This window comes from Solea solea, chromosome 15 (genome assembly GCF_958295425.1).
Source record: "Solea solea chromosome 15, fSolSol10.1, whole genome shotgun sequence".
NCBI lineage: Eukaryota > Metazoa > Chordata > Actinopteri > Pleuronectiformes > Soleidae > Solea > Solea solea.
The window spans coordinates 7,354,072-7,373,498 of record NC_081148.1 but is presented as its reverse complement, the minus strand read 5'-3'; the positions used below and the strand labels follow the sequence as shown (position 1 = coordinate 7,373,498).

General features: G+C 40.8%; 2 protein-coding genes across 2 annotated transcripts; both read right to left on the bottom strand.

Annotated features, from left to right (window-relative positions):
* Positions 1 to 98: 98 nt before the first annotated feature.
* On the bottom strand, positions 99 to 4,909 carry myoz1a (myozenin 1a). The gene is made up of 7 exons (XM_058652120.1): positions 4,834 to 4,909; positions 4,680 to 4,711; positions 3,156 to 3,242; positions 2,634 to 2,821; positions 1,640 to 1,910; positions 934 to 1,096; positions 99 to 853 (listed from the first exon to the last, which is right to left on the bottom strand). The coding sequence occupies exons 3-7, from the start codon at positions 3,238 to 3,240 to the stop codon at positions 619 to 621; spliced, it is 942 nt and encodes a 313-aa protein (XP_058508103.1). The 5' UTR covers positions 3,241 to 3,242; positions 4,680 to 4,711; positions 4,834 to 4,909; the 3' UTR covers positions 99 to 618.
* Positions 4,910 to 8,435: 3,526 nt separating this feature from the next.
* On the bottom strand, positions 8,436 to 18,482 carry synpo2la (synaptopodin 2-like a). The gene is made up of 4 exons (XM_058651984.1): positions 18,073 to 18,482; positions 15,386 to 15,537; positions 14,541 to 15,259; positions 8,436 to 13,010 (listed from the first exon to the last, which is right to left on the bottom strand). The coding sequence occupies exons 1-4, from the start codon at positions 18,172 to 18,174 to the stop codon at positions 10,387 to 10,389; spliced, it is 3,597 nt and encodes a 1,198-aa protein (XP_058507967.1). The 5' UTR covers positions 18,175 to 18,482; the 3' UTR covers positions 8,436 to 10,386.
* Positions 18,483 to 19,427: the final 945 nt, after the last annotated feature.

Here is a 19,427-nt window from a genome sequence, read left to right as displayed (position 1 = left end):
GAACATGAAAAGATTGTTGGAATTTGTGTTACAAATTATGGGAAAGTAAAGACGCATGAGAAATGTATTTGGTAAGAATTTTCATGTACACAAAATGATTCCCCTTGACATTTTAATCACTCCTCTGGAGTATTGTCACATTATTTATTTTGATATGGTTACTTGGTTAAATGTGGAGGATTGACTCTATGCATGCATTCTGAATGAAACGGGTTCATAGCCTTTTCATAGCTCAACAAAATATCAGAGAATTTGGACAACAAAAGGGCACTAGGTAATGACAAACAATGACAAGTTAAGACGGCATTAGTCACGGTAACATAGCATAAATATGTCCTTCATACATGATTCACTCTTCCTTATTGACAAAATCTGCACTTCACTTGTGAAAACACAAACATTTTTAATCTGTCTGTAAGATCAAAGCTGGTTTCTTTGCCTTACAACCAAATACAGAACATGACCACATTTCATTTACACATTCACTCATTCACATTTAGAGATTCATCAGTGTAACAGTTGACTTAAAGCTCATTTTTGTGGGTGTGTGCATGCAGTCAGGCTTGTGTGTATGTGTGTGTGTGGAGAGTGTAATCACAATATTATTATTTTTTTTTTTCACAGCTCATCTGTCTCTGCATCAAAGGGCACGGCATCACTCTCAATGTGAATGCTGCCCGGTTCGCTGCTGCCCATCCAGCCAATAGGAGTGCGGTTGAAGGAAGGCCGACAGCCGACATCATTTTGGTACACCACTGCAGGTTCAGGCTCCTCTTTGACCGTCTCTCTGTCTGGCATCTGGAATTTCATTAACTGGTTGGCCTTTTCAAACCCTCCATAGGGCAGTGCACACCTGGCAAAGCAAGGTAAGAGGATTATTGAAGTCCCTCTTTGACATGAAGAACCTACAAGGTTAGGTGTGGGTGGAAGTACCTGTTGAAGGATTTGTACTTGGGCATATCCTTTCGATCTATGGGACCAGGCATTGATGTTTTCAGAGTGGCTAACAGGTTCTCATCACCCTTCATGGCCTTCTCCCATGGTGACAGGTATGTCTTCACATGAGCCTGCCTCTTAGTTGCATCTTTTCCACTTCCTGTGGAGGGAAAAATACGTGTTATAAGGATCATTTCATGTACGTAAAAAAAAAATAAAACATGCTTGTTAATCTTTTTTGCTTGAGAGTTGAGTGAGGTAATCAGAACGACTGTCTGTGCAGTAAATATGTCTTTAAAACCAGCACAAATAAAATGTAGATGTTTTTCAATCAGTAAACATTTTTGGGTTCAAGTCCACTTTGCTACATTTAGACTGAGCTTGGCTAGCCATTTTCCCTTCTAGTCTTTAAGATAACCCTAAGCCTTTTGGCTACTGGTGGTGGCTCATACTGTATAAGAGCTGTAGTCATATTACACAGCATTTAGGTTGGTATGTGTTTTAGTGCAGATCATCCCATAAAACTTTGTCATTCAATAATCAATTAAGCTCACAAATTGTGGAATCTGTAGACATCCTTTTCTTCACCAGCAAACACCACCGACAACAGACATACTGCAAATCTAAATTGTGGTGATTAAAATACAATGTGCTTATTTAAGTTTTTTCTTGTATTTAAGTAAGAGGCACCAATGTAACCAACCTGTTGACCCGTCACTAGCGCCTTCTCCTTTACCACCTTTCCCATGTTCGCCACCACTCAGTCCTCCAGCACCTCCAGCACCTCCTGCTCCACCTGCTCCACCTGCTCCTCCTGCACCTTTGCTTCCAGGCTTTGGTGGAGGCACAGGGGCACCTCCTCCAGTGTGCAGTCCTGTGTAATGCAGGTGTCCAGACTGCTTGCTAACAAGATGCCCACCAAGGTTTATCATTTCACCTCCCATCTGTCCACCGACAAACTTCTGGAAGTTGTCCTGAAAGACATGGGAACAAAATGACCAACCATTATGCCACACAATACATTTGTATCTGATGAGTTAGCTTGTTTCAGCAGCTCCACTTTGCACCTGACAGGCATTGCTAGTGTTTTTAATGTAACGTCAAGGTGTGGACTCATCTTAACTGCTGTAGGTGCCCAGTGATGTTGGGCATTATGTTGGCATCCGTACCTTTTGAATTTCAAGGTGGGGCTTCTATGAATCGGTCACAGCACATTGCATTGATGTCTTGAAAACATGTCATGTGTCTCAGACCGTTCCTCCAACATTCTTGCAGTCCTCATTCCTGTCACCAAGGATTACTTTTGCCATAAGCATTTGTACTTGCTGTGCAACAGTGCTAAGTTAGATGGCACGTGGTAAAGTAACATCCACATGAATGCCTAAGTGAAACCTCGCCCAAAGCACCTCCATCAGCTTTCTTTCTTTCCCAGAGTACATCCAGGTGCCACCAACATGATTCTTCTTTCAAGGTCACCTTCTCTTGGAGACTTTGACTGCTTCTATAGCTTTGGAGCAATTTTTTGGCATGAACTGAACACTGTGTACTGGGAGCAGGTGCTATTGTAATGAGAATTAATGTTCTAATTCTCTGTATTTTAAGTTGTGGTTGATCGGTGTATATTTTAATAAGGATTTACCTCCATTTTACGTCTGTTACTGTGTTTCTTTGTGGAGTTTGTGGGCGTGTTCACTAACCATTGAGTCACTGCTGAAGACATCAGGGTTGTTCTCGTAGATAAACCTCTCCACTCTCTGCTTCCTCATCTTGAACATCTTGGAGCCTTTGTTCTTCATCAGCGAGAGCTCCTCCAGCATGATGTCTTTGGGAGTTCCAATTTTTTTCCCCAGGTCAAACTCGGAGGCCTCTGGCTCAAACTCAAACTCTAGGTAAAGGACATTCAATGATGATAATTATTCTTTTGCACATACTTCTTAAAAAAAGTAATCATGACGTGACTAAGTTTTAGTGCTTAGTATTATCTTACAATCTTGGCATTTAGTTACTGTTCATTGGAAAAACATGTTAACTTGGAGTTACTCAATTTAAGTTAGTTAGATGTATGGTTCATTTATTTTATTGTGCCATGTTTAATGCTTCTTTTGATTTGAGCTGCGGAAGTAAACCTGTTTATCCTGTAAGATTACTGCCCCAGTCACAGTAATCATCACCAATCATGCATCAAAATCTCAATGCATACTGTGAAGGATCAGCCTTACCATCCTGAGTGATGTGTGATAAGTCGGTTATGATCCTGGCGAGCTTTTTCCTTTTGTTTACGGGGGCAAGTGTTCGCTGAGGCATGGCTGCAAGTCCAGGAAAAAATATGGTGTTATGAGTAACAGAGTAACACATGGGCTTACAAACATACAGACAAAACTGAGAAAAATTACCAGAGGCATTAAAAACAAATAGTTTTATATGAAGCTTTCATATAACAATATGCCCCCTCAAAGGAATAAACAGCCTTTTAGATTTCATCCAACTTTTCAAGGTTAGTCTTCACCGTCAACACCTGCAGCCATTGACAACCACTGAATGTGAATCCATGGGACCTAAATGTGACACACAAACAAGACAGCTTGGGCCCCTCTCATTTTTCAACTTCAAGGGTGATGTCAGGGCCCTGAGATTCCCCACATTCCCCGGCGAAGCAGATGTCTCCCTCGAAGGAAACCTAAAGCTTAATGCATGTTCAGTTTGGTTTGTGGTCACATGATCTGCAGTACAGCCAGAGTAAACAAACAGAAATGCGCTGTGCTTTAGGTCGAGATTCAGCGTTCAGAGCGCTCTGGTGCTGTTGTACTGCAGTCAAAGTAAAGGTCTGCAGATCATAAAATAGCATTGAGCATCATTTATATCATCTTATCATATTTCCCAATCTGCAGCCTGCATGAGAACCTGTTGGCGGGGAAAGTGGGGAGTAATACTTTCCTCTGCGTCATCTGTCATGATAACGATCACTGAGGGAGCATGCTAGCATTAGCATCTTTACATCATCTTATGTGACTATGTTGCATTTTTTGCTCTACATGCACATTAACCTCCACAACTCTTGTTTCTTTAATTCATAGTCAACTCACAAAACATCACATCTACTGACTGTAACTCAACCCACTGCAGCTATTTATAAAATACATTTCTAGCCAAGACATTTTAGTGACATGTAATGGCGTCATTCAACTATCAAATGGACTTAACACAACACGTAAGGACGCAAATCACATATCTTCAGGTCTTCAAGTCTGGGTGTACTTTTGAACCCCTCTTCATACACGCATGAAATCCGTAGTAGTTATGCATTTTAACTAGGAAGGTTTTGGATGGCGTGTTATTTCCTTGAATAATTAGCTTAGGGACGCATCGCACTCAGATTTACCACCCCCACCACCTCATCACCATATAAAAACTCTGCAACGCCCACAGAGAGGGATGGTCAGCACATTCACCCATTCCTATGGTCATTTTAAGACACAAGAAAATCTAAAAGCAGCAAAGTGACTCACTGCGATATGTTGGTACAAATGGAAGCATTCTCATTAAAAGCAAACATATAATCTGGTCTCCTGAGCTGTTATGGTCTCCTGTTTCACCTGTAAAACCTGCAGAAATGTCACTGGAGAATATGTTGCATGTCTTTATTGCCTCTATTACTGCCATTTTGCAGCAGCGACACTTCTAAATCCAAGCTGTTGGTTGTTGTTGCAGAACAAAGCACATTGATGGGATGCAGATCCACTCACCGATATTTAGTTGTAATCCTGGAAAGGATGACCTGTAAATACCAAATAGACAAGAGGCTCAAATCTGGTGATCTCTGTCACAAGTTTACAAATCCCACAGTGCCTCTGACCCCACGTATGGCCGGACCCAGGTCCAGAGAAGTGCAAAACCCACCCTTCACTCAGATGGCAGATCTTCCAGGGGCTTGGGGGTGTGGGTGGAAGTGGTATTGGTGTCAAGACGGGAGGAGGCGGTGGTTGAGTTTAGGAGTATGAATACGAATGGGGGGTAGGAAAGTGCTGATGGAGATATTAAGGGAACAAAATCATTCTCACAGATGGCTCTGAAGCCTATATTTAGTAGCAAAGACCAAGGGGAACAGAACTTGGCTCTAAGATAAGGACTCGGGTGTGTCGGGTACACAGAGAGACTGGGTAGAGTATATACAAGTTCACAATACAACTTTAAGCTTGGTGTACAGTATGTGTGTATGGCAGTGCCATATCAGTTTCAGTGAGGGTCAGCCTCAATCCCACCCACATCTCTCTAACCTGACACTACATTGTCACATTTTCAGTTTCATATAACCAGACAAGATAAACATGTGTGAGACAGAGTTATCAGACACTGCAACAATCTTTGCATGGCCTGTATCAACATAACTGAAGAGCAACCACGGGCAAATGGTATTTAAAGAGAGTGCCTGTTTTTACAGTACATCCTCTGTATATTTCTGTTTGTTTTGAGCACAGTTTTTAATGTATGAAGATGAGCACTTTTTAAAAAGAAAATATTACCCTTAATTTCAACAAAAACACTGAAATCCAGGATAGTCAGTTATAATTTGGAAGTACTAAAGTTATGGGCTCCCTGAGCACACGCTCCCTTTTGAGATAGTTCACTCAAAACCACAAATGTGCACCTCGTAGTGGCACCAAGGCAAAACGATTCGTCGACTTAGAACTACGAACGTGGTAAAGGCAGGAGTTATCCTGGATGATCCAAGCCATGCATTACATTCTGAGTTCATGTTGCTTCCCTCAGGGCACAGATGCAATCTACCAGGATACAGAACCTACTAGTTCAACTTGTCATTTATCCCAGCTGTAAATGAGTCTCTGAACTCTGAATTGTGATTTGTTTTGTATTTATTTATTTATTTGTTTGTTTGTCACTGCTGGCTGTGAGTCAAATGCCCGTCCCCTGGGATGATAATGATAGCTTGAACTCAAGGCACTGGAGCAGGCTTATTATGCAAAGGTCAAAAGTGAACTACTCTAGTCTTTATAAAATATATAAATACAATTATGCACCAAGTATTAGAGTGAAGTTGTTGGATCTCTTGTGGGGTATATCTGCAGATCTGTGTGTTTCATTATTTATTTTTTTTAATATGAAAGTGTAAATCTTTCTTGTATTCTAACTTGTATTTGGCTTTGTTCCACCTTATTTTTAACACATTTTCACACCTCTTCTTAAAGTAACAAGTCTTGACCCCTCAATAGTCAGTAACTTTTGATTCTCCTACCCTCTGAGAGATTTCTTTCATCTTCTGTATCATCAGTTTAATGCATTTTTCACATTTTAGTAAATAAAAGATGGGGTCTCATGAGGAAAAAAGCGAATCCACCTTTTGTTGGATCCTTGTTGGCTTGAAGCAACATTCTATGGCTTCCTTCAACGTCTTATAACTCACTCTACCTTCACATTTAGGGTTTAAAGTCGATTTATTTAGATTTTTATTCCATATGTTTTCACTCTCAATTTCTTATAAACAAATATTTTGTTTCTCAACTACTTTAATTGCCAAGTATTCTTGAACTTGAAAAATCAAAACACATTTATAATGATGGGAAAGATGTTACAATATTATCTAATTGTAGTCATATTATTGTAGAAAATGATGATCTTAAAGAAGCAGTTCTACATAGTGTTTTCATTCCATCTCAAAATAGAAATTGCCACAAGCTGAGAAGCCACTTTTATTTTTTTGATATTTTTAAAGCAGTTAAATTAAGAACAAATTCTTAATTACAGTAGCAACTTGGCAATGTGTCATTTTCTCTATAATGAGTCTTCTGTTTGGATATAAACAGCCCTATATATAGGCACTGTGTGAGTGTGGAGGTTGAAAACAGAATGCCTTTCTGACTGCATCCCCAGCAGGGAACAGGCTTATGCAGTCTATGTGGGATTCATGTATGTCTCGCTCTTAAGGGGCTCCAAAACATCTAACGCAGTATATGATGATATCCATAAATGTTAACTTCAGGATTTCAGATAGAACATAATCATTTCCTTTATCTTAGCAAAATAAAAGGAATTTAAACACAACTTTAAACTGATAAAATCTGACTTTCATGTCATTAAATTAACAATTTGGTAGAAAATGAAGGTAAAATCATTGTCCCAATTTGTAACAAAGTGTAAAATCACCTGATTGTATGAATTCTGTGTTTTTCATTAACACAGAATGAGCATTATATGTTTATCAGGAGCCTGGTCAGCTGTACTGAGGCCATCATTTAATACCACCATGTTTTTACAATTTGCCCACCATGGACAAACTAGACATCTTTTGAGTGTTGATGCTGACTAAAGGCTACATAGGTTAATCAATAAATGTTACAAAGGCAAAGTGGGGATTAGGTAAATTGGACACTAAATTGACCGTAGGTGAGTGTGAGAGTGGATATGTGACCCTGTGATGATCTAAACTGAGATTGGCACAGCGCCCCCTAGACCCTCATGTGGAGGATAAAGTGGTAGAAGATGGAAGGAATCAGTGTGTTTGTGTCTCTCACAGACTTGATGGCCTACAGTGAATATGCCACTGATACTATGCTGTGCTAATGTACTTTTAATTACCAAAAATAATATTTCTGCCTTCTGTGACTCAATGGATGAATAGTGGAAATCGAGAATCCCACAGTAATTTCCTAAATTAGTTACTGAAATTATATTTATACATTTCTCTGAATCCACCTCAACTCAAAAAGAATATTCAACAGTTATGTGATGTGGACGTTGTCTATAGTTCTCAGCTCCATTCCATGAAGGTCTATCTTATGATATTATCTTTCACTCCTTTAAAAAGTATCCCTTCTCACATAACACCATCTAGCGACACTGCATGAAACGTCTTGTATGCATGCTCTTACTTAGTTTTCCCTGCTGTTTTCTCATATTACCTGTTGAAGTTACATGAGCTTGTTCGAATGCTCTAATCATCTAATCACAGTTTAATCAAAGTTTTGATTTTCTCTGTACATTACACCTGGAAATATGATATATCCAAATTGATTTATTAGTTATTTATTTATTTATTTTACTTATTTAAGTTACTTGATAAATTAATCTTTTTTCAGATGGGTAATTTGCATAATCTGGAAACAAATTACCTAGTATATAACACATTTCTGAATCCCCAGTGATGGAGACAATGTAATGTGACATATATGATACATTGGGCATTTATTCATGTTTGTTCATATTTTACTAATGGTAATTATATTTTTTAAAGCAGATTGGCAGTTTTATGCTTAGGAAAATATTAATAGATAGGGCTTTGTATTTTGATTCTAATATATGTATAAAAAGGAGAAAGTTGCTGGTTGGATTTAGCAAAATAATATTTTCACATTTTTTTCAAACACAAAAATGTGCCAATAAAAAAAAAGAAGCTAATACTGTGTGTGTGTGTTTCTCATAAAACAGTCTGTAAAGCATTTAATTATTTGAAAAAAAAAAAAAATTAAAACCAGTATACAGTTGCATTACTGAACTGCTTATTTATTCAAATTATCATTTAATACATGCATGTACTGTACAACGTGCAGTATCACACAATGGACAACAGGAGGCAGTGTAAAGTCATAAGTGTACAGCTTTCAAATCTAATTTTATTCTTCTAAAAATGTCGTCCCCTATCCAGTATAAATGTCTGCTCAGCAATAATAATAGACATGTTCACACTTCAATCCATCTACAGTCAGAAATATGCATCATATTTTACACCTCAGCATAGCTATATCTACAAACTAAATTTTTCATAATATGAAAATAAGAAGCTGTAAGACAAGTTATATTTCAAAAACGGTAAAAAAAAAATCCACAACTGAAAACATATTCTTTTCTTTTTTTTCTTACGTGTTTCCATAAACATATACCCAGTATTCCAAGGTATATATAACTGATAAATATGTTCATCCTTTATTTTTTCCATCATTAGTGGAAAGACTTCAGATAAACTTCAGTTTCATTCTTTCGTCAATCGCTTCCATTAAACCTCAGATGCCGTCCTTTCTTGGCCATCATCCTTTAACTTCTTCTGGCTGTGGGATATCAAAACTGTGCATCATCAATCACAGGTCTCAGAATTACTACATCTGATTATGATTGTTGTTTCCGAGAAGTGGGATGTGATGGTAAATATCCTATCTAAGATCCCATTTATCACATTTAACCGATCATACCTATAACCCACCTCCACAGCCACTGTCATTCCATAAACCATCTTACAATTGCTGATGCCACTCAGTTCATCAACTTTCCCCGACACCCCTTCACATTTAATCACAATTAAAACAAAATACACTGTTCTCCATCTGTGTTATTTGTTTAATAATAAAAGTGAAAGAATTTACATATATCTGCAAAGATCATACTGATATTAAAGAAACTCTGGTGTGCCTAAGTGGCATTTGAAATCCTTTGATATCCAGTGACAAGTGGTCATTCAGTGTCAGCATGGGAACTTGGTGAATGTGACCCATGCTTAAAAGATAGCATTTCTGTCTCGTTATAGTGAGCAGTGGTATTTGGCACAACCTCTCTAACATTTTGCAAAGAGTAAATCTTGTCTTCACATACAGTTCCACAGAGATCTGATACAATATCTTTAAAATGTCTTCTGTGCATAATATATACCCCAGAGACTGTCGTGGGCTTCTTCTTGATAACAGTACAGTTAGTGGATAGAAAACATATATTTTGCATGTCATTTAGTAGGACAGTACTGAGTAATATACTGTATGTGAGAATGATACAAACCTTATCTACCTCCACATGTCCACATATGACCACATACTGTACATTTTCAGTGGTTTAATCCAGTGATTCAAATTCAGATACTTCAAGTTTCAAAGAAAAATTCAGTACAGGCTCTGTTTAGATGGTGCTTCTGCTTAAATAGTAGAAATATCTCCAGTAGCCTTACACCAACCTCCCAGGACAGGCATGTGGTGAACTAGACAGCACAGTGTGTTTGTAGCAAAATAAATGATATAAGCAAAATGTTTGATATTTATGAATTATTACAATGAAGTTCAAGCACATTCAAAAACTTGACCAACTTAATTATGCCTTTGCCTTTTGTTTAGAGCTGAATTTATAAGAATAACATTTGTATATTAATTTAGTAATTTGTCATTTCATCATCAGAGAATTTCCCAAAAATCTAAGTTGATACCCTCAAAAAAAGTTTTTCTTTTTTTTTTACAGCTACTGTACCCACCCAAACTTTGACAATTTATCTAATTTTACTAAATGGAATCAATGGATATGTGCCAGGTTTGTTTTGCCCAAGGTGGAGAAAAGTCTGATCATTTAACCAATTACCAAAATTGCTTTTTGGTTAACTTTTGGCTGTAATTGACAAAATCATGTCTGCTGTAAATTAGTAATGAATTACAATGTCCAAGGGTGATAGGGATTGACTGCTGCTCTTCACATTGCGCCTGGCCTCCAGACACAGGGCTGGACACCTGCCTTGGTGGCAACAAAATGTGGTTTGGGTGCCTGGATTGGCTTAGACTTGAGTGAAGGCAAAGAGGAAAAGATACTGAGCTCAGGAGCACTCTGAAACTGCTTGGCTGCTTGGAGCCCAGTGGTGTAGGATACTGGAGTGTAAGGAGTGGGGACTGCAGGTGGCACAGGGTTTGGAACAGAGGTGGCAGAGAATTGTGGGAGGCTAGGTAGTCCAGCTGGTTTCAATGGAGGTATGGCTGGGATTGGGCCAGTGAATGGACCTGGCGGTAAGAAAGGAATTGGGTTTTGAGCAAAAGGAGCAAGAGGTGGGGAGGTCATGCCAGAGTGAGTCAAACGTTCTCCAAGGGTTGTAGCTGAGCGAGGTGCAATGACTTTGGGAGCCAGCTTGGGAGCAGACATAGGTGTGGGTGTGGAGAATCGTTTGATCTCATAGACACGGGCTGTTTTGAGAGGGACTTGCTTTGGTGAGATTAATGAACTTCCAACCATTGTTGTTGAGTAATCACCCTGCTGCTGCCTCTGGGCCTGGTAAGAGGGCATTGCTGATATGTTTGCAACACTGCCCCCGTAATTGAACATGGCAGAGTTGAGCTGGTAGGGCTGCCTTCTCATGAAATCCAGAGCTTGGATTCCTTCTCTTTGTGTGCCTCCTCTACTCCCGCTATTTGGTTTGCTTTTATCCTTCTGAGGCCCTTTAGGGAGAGAAGGACCAAGGAGTGGGTTGTACCCAATTGGAGGAGGGGCACGGACATTCGGGGAGTATTTAAAATTGGAGGGAAGTGTAGGACTTAGGGAAGAGTCAAATGAGTGAGATGCATTGTGCAAGGTCACTTCCTGCCGGTAAGATGCCTCAGGTGGGGAATCTACTATATACATACCCATACGATTCTGCCTACGGGTAAAAAGCTCTGCCCCTTTACCCCCAGCTTGAAGAAACTGTGGAGCTTCTTGCATGACCCGAGGTTTGGGGGCCACTGGAGGAGGAACCTTTCCCATTCCAACCTCACCACTCCTGCCTTCCTCAGTGGCATCATAATTGGCCTCATTGGGTAGTTGGCCATATTTGTATCGAGTGGACCGGTCATCCAGGTTCTGCACCATAGACAATAGGTCTGGATTTGGGGAGTTCTTTTTGACTTCTGGAACAGTGAACAAAGGTCTGACTTTACCACTACGCCGCCGAGAATCAAGTAATATTCCTGAGCGACCTGATTGACCAGGCACAGGGGTTGGAGCTACAGCTTCTGGTGAGGTTACCCCTGATACTTGAGCTACTGATGGCATGGGATACTGAGGTGGAGGTGGCTGAGCAACTGGCACTTGTAGTGGATGCATTGCAGCAATTGGTTCAGCTGAACTTGGAATTTGAGATACAGGAGGAACAGGGGCTTGATACAATCCTACTTGTGGTTCTTGTGGTATTGGATGCCTAAATCCTGGGGGCATAGTTGCAAATGGAGCCTGATGAACAGTAGTTATAGATGGTGCTGCCTGCATTGTCTCTACAGATGTAGATATGGCTGGAGGATGGAAAGTGACTTGAGCTTCTGGTGGCTGAGGCAAGGGACCTTGAGATACAGAGAATTGTGGGGAGATCATTGATAAAGGACTGGAGGGTAGTTGTGACGTCATGGATGTAGCATTAATGGCCAGTTCAGAAGTAGTGAAGAATGGTGGGCACACAGCTGCTGAGGTTGGACGCTGGCTTGTCTTTGTGACTGATGGTCGGAAAGTTACAGGGGCAGTCGCGGCTCGGATGCTGATGAAGCCAGGAGTGAAAGGACGTGCTGTTCTGTTGAGAACATTACTGGCAGGTAGTTCTGGTTGTGGTGTTTCAGCTGGTGGTGAGCGAGTGGCCAAAATAGTCACTGAAGCAGTGGCGGGTTTGGGTGTCACAGGTAGAGATGACATCACCATGCTAGTTGTAACTGTAGAGAATGCTACGTCGCCATTAGATGCCCCAAGGGCACCAACAGAAACTTGACCAGGAGACTGGAAAAATTCTCGCTGTATGGTTGTAGGCCCAGTTGGCATCATGTGCTGAGGCTGGAGGTCTGATTGCATCTGTGGTTGTATCTCTAGATGCTGAGCCCAGTCTTGAATTTGTGGAGGAGTCTGAGCTTGTGCAGCCTTCATCTTCTTTGCATGCTCAGCTGCTCTCCTTCTCTGTTGCTCAAACAGTTGAGCACCCTTGCCTGTTGTATCACTCAACCCTGGACTTGGAGCATCCTCTGCCCCATCCCCACGACCTTCAGTGCCTGCAGTTGCCCTCTTCTCCAACATATCCAAGTAATCACTATCCCAAGTTGGGTCAGGAACTGACGAGAAGCCATCTTCATCAAACTCTGACTCACTGCCGGGTAATAACCCATCTTCCTCTTGTGAGTCTCTACATCTGTCCTCATCCACACTACCAAAGCTGGTGAGGGTATACTTCTTGGAGCGCTGCCGCCTCTTTTTGAACATCAGCACACCCTTGGAGTGAGGGTTAGGAGCATCAGTCAGCAGGGATGCAATTGTTCGACACTTGCTTTTGGCTTCCTTTACAGTTTTATCTTGTTGTGTATCTCCTCGGTTCAGTTCTGCAGGATATGAAAGTCATTTACATTTTAGTATCAGTTACATAGTAGTATTACATAAAGCCAGAGAAGTCTGAATCCACAGATTTTACCTTCTAACCAAGAATTGACTCGTGTGAGCATGTGAGTGTGTCCTGACTACCATGATTTGAACAGGCATTTATATCTAACGCTTCCAGAAAATTCTTCAGCTTCTCATATTATCATGGGTTAGGGATATATTTGCACATTATTAGCCTTATGTACTTCACATCTAACTGAAAAGAAAAAAAATTGCATTCTAGTTGAAATTTACTTGTTGTAGGTTATTGGAACTTAAAATGGCAGCAATAACATATCCTTTAACATGTTATGGTATGAAGCAGATTATCATAGACAAATTCAGTTCACAAAAATGTACTTCCATGTGAAAAGAGTTCTAAATTTGTCCATGACAGGGTTCTTAAGTAGAACATAATGTGTGAAGGAATGGTAAGAGGGATTTATGAAAGAAAATGTAAGTTCTGAAAGCATGCCTGTCAACTTCAAATAACCCAGCTCTGTGTTTTTTCATGGGCCTGTTAACAATTGACTGACAGAGCTGAATAACATGTAAGTAACAGCATACTTGATCAGTGTGATACTATTGTTGTAATGTAGTGAGCAGTAGTCACAAATGTTGACCTCTCTTCAAATACTGTATATGCTGGTTAAATTATGTGGCTAATATGGTAAAGGTATAGAAATATCAAGAAATATCAGCTTCCCTTTAATTCTGATGTCTGATTCTATGCAATGGCTCTTTTTTACATCTCTGACCTACCATGTTGTCTTCCAGCTCAGTTGAAGCACATTTCTATGTTGGTGCATGTTACAGAAACATACCACTTTAGTCCTTATGATGACAGAAAAGTATTTTTCTATTGAATGCTGCAAAACTCATCATACATTTCTTCATACGCACTTGATTAAATGAATAGCAAAACAAAAAAGAGCAACAGAACAGTTGGAGAGAGCAGAGAGGGAGAGAAGGTCAGGGAAAATGAGAGTATCTCTGCTTTGCTATTTGATACCTAAAAGCAGCTGTAGATGTTGTTCAATGCTCCCAGATTGATGGCTGGGGTTTTTAAACATGCAACTGAAGGTAAATATAGTAAACTATACTGACCATACTCAAAAGTCTTAGCTCAAGCTGACACCATCTCACACTGGACTACCTAAGAAAATGTATACGTGTGGTAGTTAGTTAGTTAGTTAGTTCAAGTTGATCTTGAGAAACAAGTGGCTTGTATTATTGTATGTATTATTAAATAAGGAAATGTTTATGATCCAAAATACCTTTAATACATACTGTTATATTTGTATATGTGCAATTCAGATTCATAGTTTAATACCTGAACAAGCCATTAAGGGTGGGGCTCACTAACGAAACAGAGATTTTCGTGTATATAATTATGGCAAAGGTTTGTGACACTTGATCCAGTGTGACATCTATCAGAAACTATATAACTCATGACTTTGAGATAATTATTCTGTGACTGAACTTGAACTTACTGGCTTGCTTGGCCTTTTCCATGTAGGTTGTTGTAAGCTCCTCGTCAATGGGTTTGTTTACAGGACCCACCATGGGCACAAGCTGGTTGCGGGAGCCCAGCATCAGTGCCTCCTTTGCCCTCTCAGGGGAAACCAGAGGCACGTTGGCTAGTTCCAGAAAGCCACTGTCCTCCTCTTGCCCTCCATCCCGCAGTCCCTGGTCATCTGCTGAGGAGATAATGGAGGAGGTCTCAGTGGATGTCTGGGAGGACCACGTTCCTGGCGCAGGAGGCTGATAAATCACTTCCCTCCTTGCCACCCCTGGTAGCCCTCCTCCTTCATTTCCATCTCCCCCTCGTTTATCCAACAAAGGAGGGTAGACGTGTGCATCTGGAGCGCTGTCATAGCCGCTCATCTCCGATGTCTCCCCGCCCTCAGGAGAGGCTCGTCCTGTCGGTTTCCCTGGGGTGGAGTTACTGGGACTGCGGCGTTTCTGTCGGCGCTGCCTCTCATAGCCTGCCACATCTGCATCACTGTCAGTCTCACCATAGTAGGCCTCACTGCCAGGTGGAGATGTCAAACCACTGGTCAGGGAAGAGCGGCTACAATGGACCTCCCGGACAGGTGCATGATGGGGTTGGTTGGGTGACATGGCACGCAAAGCAGCACGGTACTCTTTGTCTATACGGGGAGATGGAGCACGGGTCACAAGCACCACAGACTGAAAACCTACAGGTGCTCTGCAAACAAACAAATAAATAGAGGGTCATCAAAATGATGGGGCTGAATGGGGATATTAGGTCTGTGATGAAATTAGTTTTTCTGGATGGGACAGCATTAATGAATGAGTGTAATTATTTTGTTACCTTCTGACCCGGATGTGTAATATTCCAGTTGAGCCATCAATTAGGTTCATAGCCTGGGCATGGGACAGTGTTTCACATGGCTGTTCATTGATGAACAACAGCTCGTCACCCTCCTGCAGCCCAGCTCTGCATGCCTTGCTGCGTTTACGCACCTGAATAAAGCAAAGGAAGGCAACATTTTGCACAGCAACACAAATACTCTGAATATATTGAATTTGTTGATTCGAACAACTGTCAAGTTCTTGAAGACTTTTAAGTTTCATATCATGACACAAGGCTTTGAAGAATTTGCACATCTTACTGAAAATATGTTTTTTTTAAGAGTTGGATATTCATTACTTGCATGTCAGATCTAATTGGATAAGTCTATTATGTCAGGTTTCAGAGCTACACCAAGTTCAAGTCTGAAGTGTATGGACTGATAATGCTTGATATGCTTGAGAACTGCATGTTTGGCTGCTGTTTCTGCTGCTAGGATTAAAAAAAAATGAACTGAGCCTTGTGATTATGACTGGCGGAGCAGATTGTGTCCTGACAGCTTGATCTTGCTGCAGACGTATGCCACATATTGCATAAGTGGGGCACTCATGCACACTTTAGCAGAAGAATGTCAGCCAGCAGCCATCTTCATTTGGTGCTTTGCTATTTTGTGCCAGAGTTCTGTCAGGACCATGGTGTTGTGCCTGCATCCAGATTCCCCTAAGGTCTGTGTTAGTCATGTCAACATGTCCTGTAAAAAATTCAAATCAGATCTTTGGAAAGTTTAAAACAAAGACTGCATTGTTAATTGCACTCTAAGATGACATTTGGCCATGGATAGACTCAATATTGTATGTTAGATTTCAGTGATATGGAATTATTCCTTAGCATTAGCCTAATTACATTCATTTCCAGCTATTCTGATAGGCCTGTAATGAAGTCCCATCTCCCCACTTAGCTAAGCCTTTCAAAGTGGTCTTTGCATGCATATCGGCTCTTCATTCAGTCAGTCGCCTTGTGGTTACAAGCCATGACTGTAATAATACCCTTACATGCTTACATATACACATACACCACATACACTGACACAGAAATACACATAAACTTGTATAAATAAACACACACAGGGACTGACACACTGGCTCTTTCTGTGAAGTGGTGCTGTGCTCCACCTGTTATGGACAATATAGTATGCGACCTGACACGATTATGCCTTTCTGCTATGAGGGGTGAAGGAGCACGCCATTTTGGATTGTCAGACAGAAACAGCTGTGCACCACCGTCAAGGTGATTTGGTGTCCTGTGGCTCGCTTGTGTACATACCACTGCATTCCAAGTCCACTAAATGTAGCGTTAACATTTTCAACACAAATATTGTGATGGTGATTGTCTCATAGGATGATCGATAGCACATTTTTATTTTTTAATGAATAAAACACAATTTGCAAATCAAGATTCACCTTTGTCCAGGATTTCTAAGCAAAAATATCTGTTGGTGTTTGATCCATTGCACATATCCTTGTGTTGGACATCTATTACAAACTCTGTCTAGTAAAAAAAACCATTAAGATTTAAGCAGTAAAGGACATAGTGGGAAGGAGGCAGTAAGGCAACATCAGAGAGGGTGTAAAAACAAGCGAGGAAAAGAAAAAAGAAAATATTTATTCTGAAAAAATAAATCAGCACTGATTAAATTGACTAAATCTAACAGTTTTCTCCCTTGTCATTTATTCTCAGCTGTAAGCTGAACATGAATAGTATGAACTACATGTAAAACCACAATAAAAAAAAAGATATCTACTTCTCTAAGCAGCAACTGATTATAGTGTCCAGGCAAAAATAGTGAATGAGGTTCATTTTTGAGTGAGGAGCTGAAACGCACACCTCGGCTGACCCCGTGACCTGCAGCTTCTCAACCAAATATAGCTACCTTGAAAAGGTCTGCCCAGACAACTATTACTGCAAGTGTGTGTGTGTGTGTGTATGCCACTGTGCTCTTTTTGTATTTCCTTACAGTGAATTCAAGGAAATTAGCATATAAACCTGCAACGCTCACAAACCTGCAAAAGTCACAGCAGATTCACCCAGTGATGTGTGTGTTTCCAAATAAATCTCAGATAATCTGTCACCTTAAACATGACTGAGCATGGCTGTAGTTATCTGAGATTCTAACAGAGGTGATGATACAGTGAAAACATTCTAGTTCAGTAGCACAAATCAGATCACTGCCCAGGGTGAATAGTGTGAAGTGTCCACTTAAGCCCTTTGCAATATAGACACCGACAATGTACACATTTAACTGGTGAAAGTATCAAGCATCACAAAGTCCTTTGACTGGGCACATTTCCTGTCACTCTACTTCCTATAAGTTTTAGCTTTATCCGCTTTAATTGGATAAGCAGCAATAATTAGCAGAAATGCAGCAGGGTTGCTCCACATTCCAAGCTCAAGCCTAAAGTTTAAAGTTCACCCAATCAATCATCAACATGCTTCTGCATGAAGACTGTTCTCAAACAAGATGATGACTCATATTCAGGCCCGGGACCAACCAGCGTGGCAGCCAATATTCCATTTCAACTGTGTTCACAGCTCCTTCGATCTCTACTTCTATCTCAGCTGATGTTTCACTTCTCTTCAGCAGGACAGTTGAATCGTCCACTTTCCAGATTTTTTCCATGATTTGACAGCTCCTCAGTGACTTGTCTTACCTTAGCCACCTGGAGCGGTTTCTGATGTTCCACTCCTCCCTGGAGACGAAACCCCCATGGTGCTCCACCAGATAATGAAATTATCACTTCCTCTGCAACCATTGTCCTTCAGTCTTTTGTTGTTTTTGTCTTTTTGTCTTTTCTTCTCCTTCTTGCTTATGTTCCGTTCCTATTTCTTGTTTTATATTTCTCTATGGGGCCCCTTTAGTGCTTTGGCCCCATGGTTAGCGGTCAGGGCCCCCTTACTGAGCTCTGACCTGCTCTTTGCCTGCCACACTGTCCGGGTGCTGACTTCTTTCTCCGAGTCCAGCTCCAAGGCCAACGCTCACACCTGAACACACCCACATGCGTGCACACACACACACACGTCTGTGCACCCACCCATGCCAAGAGTGGGCCAACTATCACAGCCAAGGGGAGAGAGGGGGAGAAGGAGGGAGAAATATGATGGCACAGGGTCTGTGTCTGCTTACACTGAGGAATGTCTGCCTCAAATGAGCGAGGGGAGGGTCCAACCAAACACTTGTCCTGTCACTCAGACCTATGCCACTGGGCTGCTGATAGCTCCTCCAAAAATAGGACACCACCACCATCACTGCTTTGCCTGCTCTTCTGCAGACCAAGGGAAGTTAACATTCAGATCACCCAAGTATATTTGTTCATATGTGGTTTCACACTGGTGTCATTAGTGACCTTTAGTAGGGTCACAACCACACCTTCAAGGCTGGGACTGCAGTCTAGATCAAATATCTTCTGATGTACATGACGTCGTAGACAATGAGTTGACTGTTTTTTTTTGTGCTGGTGAGTCTTCAACTGTTGAGGCTTCTGAATGTCATGCCAGGTCCTATGGACTTGGAGACATACTTGGCTGTCTTCATAGAGCTTTAAGAATGAATGATTAAGCAAGCTCTGGACGGACAGTTACAATTTAATGGCAACCTCGGAAGGGACCCGTACTTGATTGTGTAGGAATTAAATGAAAAGAAACATGGAAAGCAACACCTTAAATACAATTTAAATAAATTTTCCATAATGATCTCTGCATTTTTCTTTAAAAATTCCCTCACAATGTTACACGAAGTGGAAAAAACCCAACTTCCTATATCCAGTCCCTCAATTGCAACTGCTCCAAAATCCAATGGCTTATTCCTTAAGCCATGCTGTACCTTTCCATCAAGTTTGTAGTTTCAGGCAGTAGGTTCAGTAATCCTTTTCCTAATCCTGCTGACAAACAGACAAACCAACTATAAAAACCTGATACCTAACCAACTTTGCATACATGATCATCTCTCTTTATAGGCAGAAACACTTACATTTACCTTTTTGGAAGCTGCCATAGTCATACTGTACAT

Bases quoted from the DNA above. Each gene is read 5' to 3' on its own strand.
- myoz1a (XM_058652120.1), bottom strand. From the start codon at position 3,240: ATGCCTCAGCGAACACTTGCCCCCGTAAACAAAAGGAAAAAGCTCGCC. The intron at 2,822-3,155 runs GTAAGGCTGATC...TCCTTTACCTAG, and splicing joins ATCACACATCACTCAGGATG to AGTTTGAGTTTGAGCCAGAG. The intron at 1,911-2,633 runs GTTAGTGAACAC...CATGTCTTTCAG, and splicing joins TCTTCAGCAGTGACTCAATG to GACAACTTCCAGAAGTTTGT.
- synpo2la (XM_058651984.1), bottom strand. From the start codon at position 18,174: ATGGTTGCAGAGGAAGTGATAATTTCATTATCTGGTGGAGCACCATGG. The intron at 15,538-18,072 runs GTAAGACAAGTC...TGCTTTATTCAG, and splicing joins AACCGCTCCAGGTGGCTAAG to GTGCGTAAACGCAGCAAGGC. The intron at 15,260-15,385 runs GTAACAAAATAA...GTTTGTTTGCAG, and splicing joins TTACACATCCGGGTCAGAAG to AGCACCTGTAGGTTTTCAGT.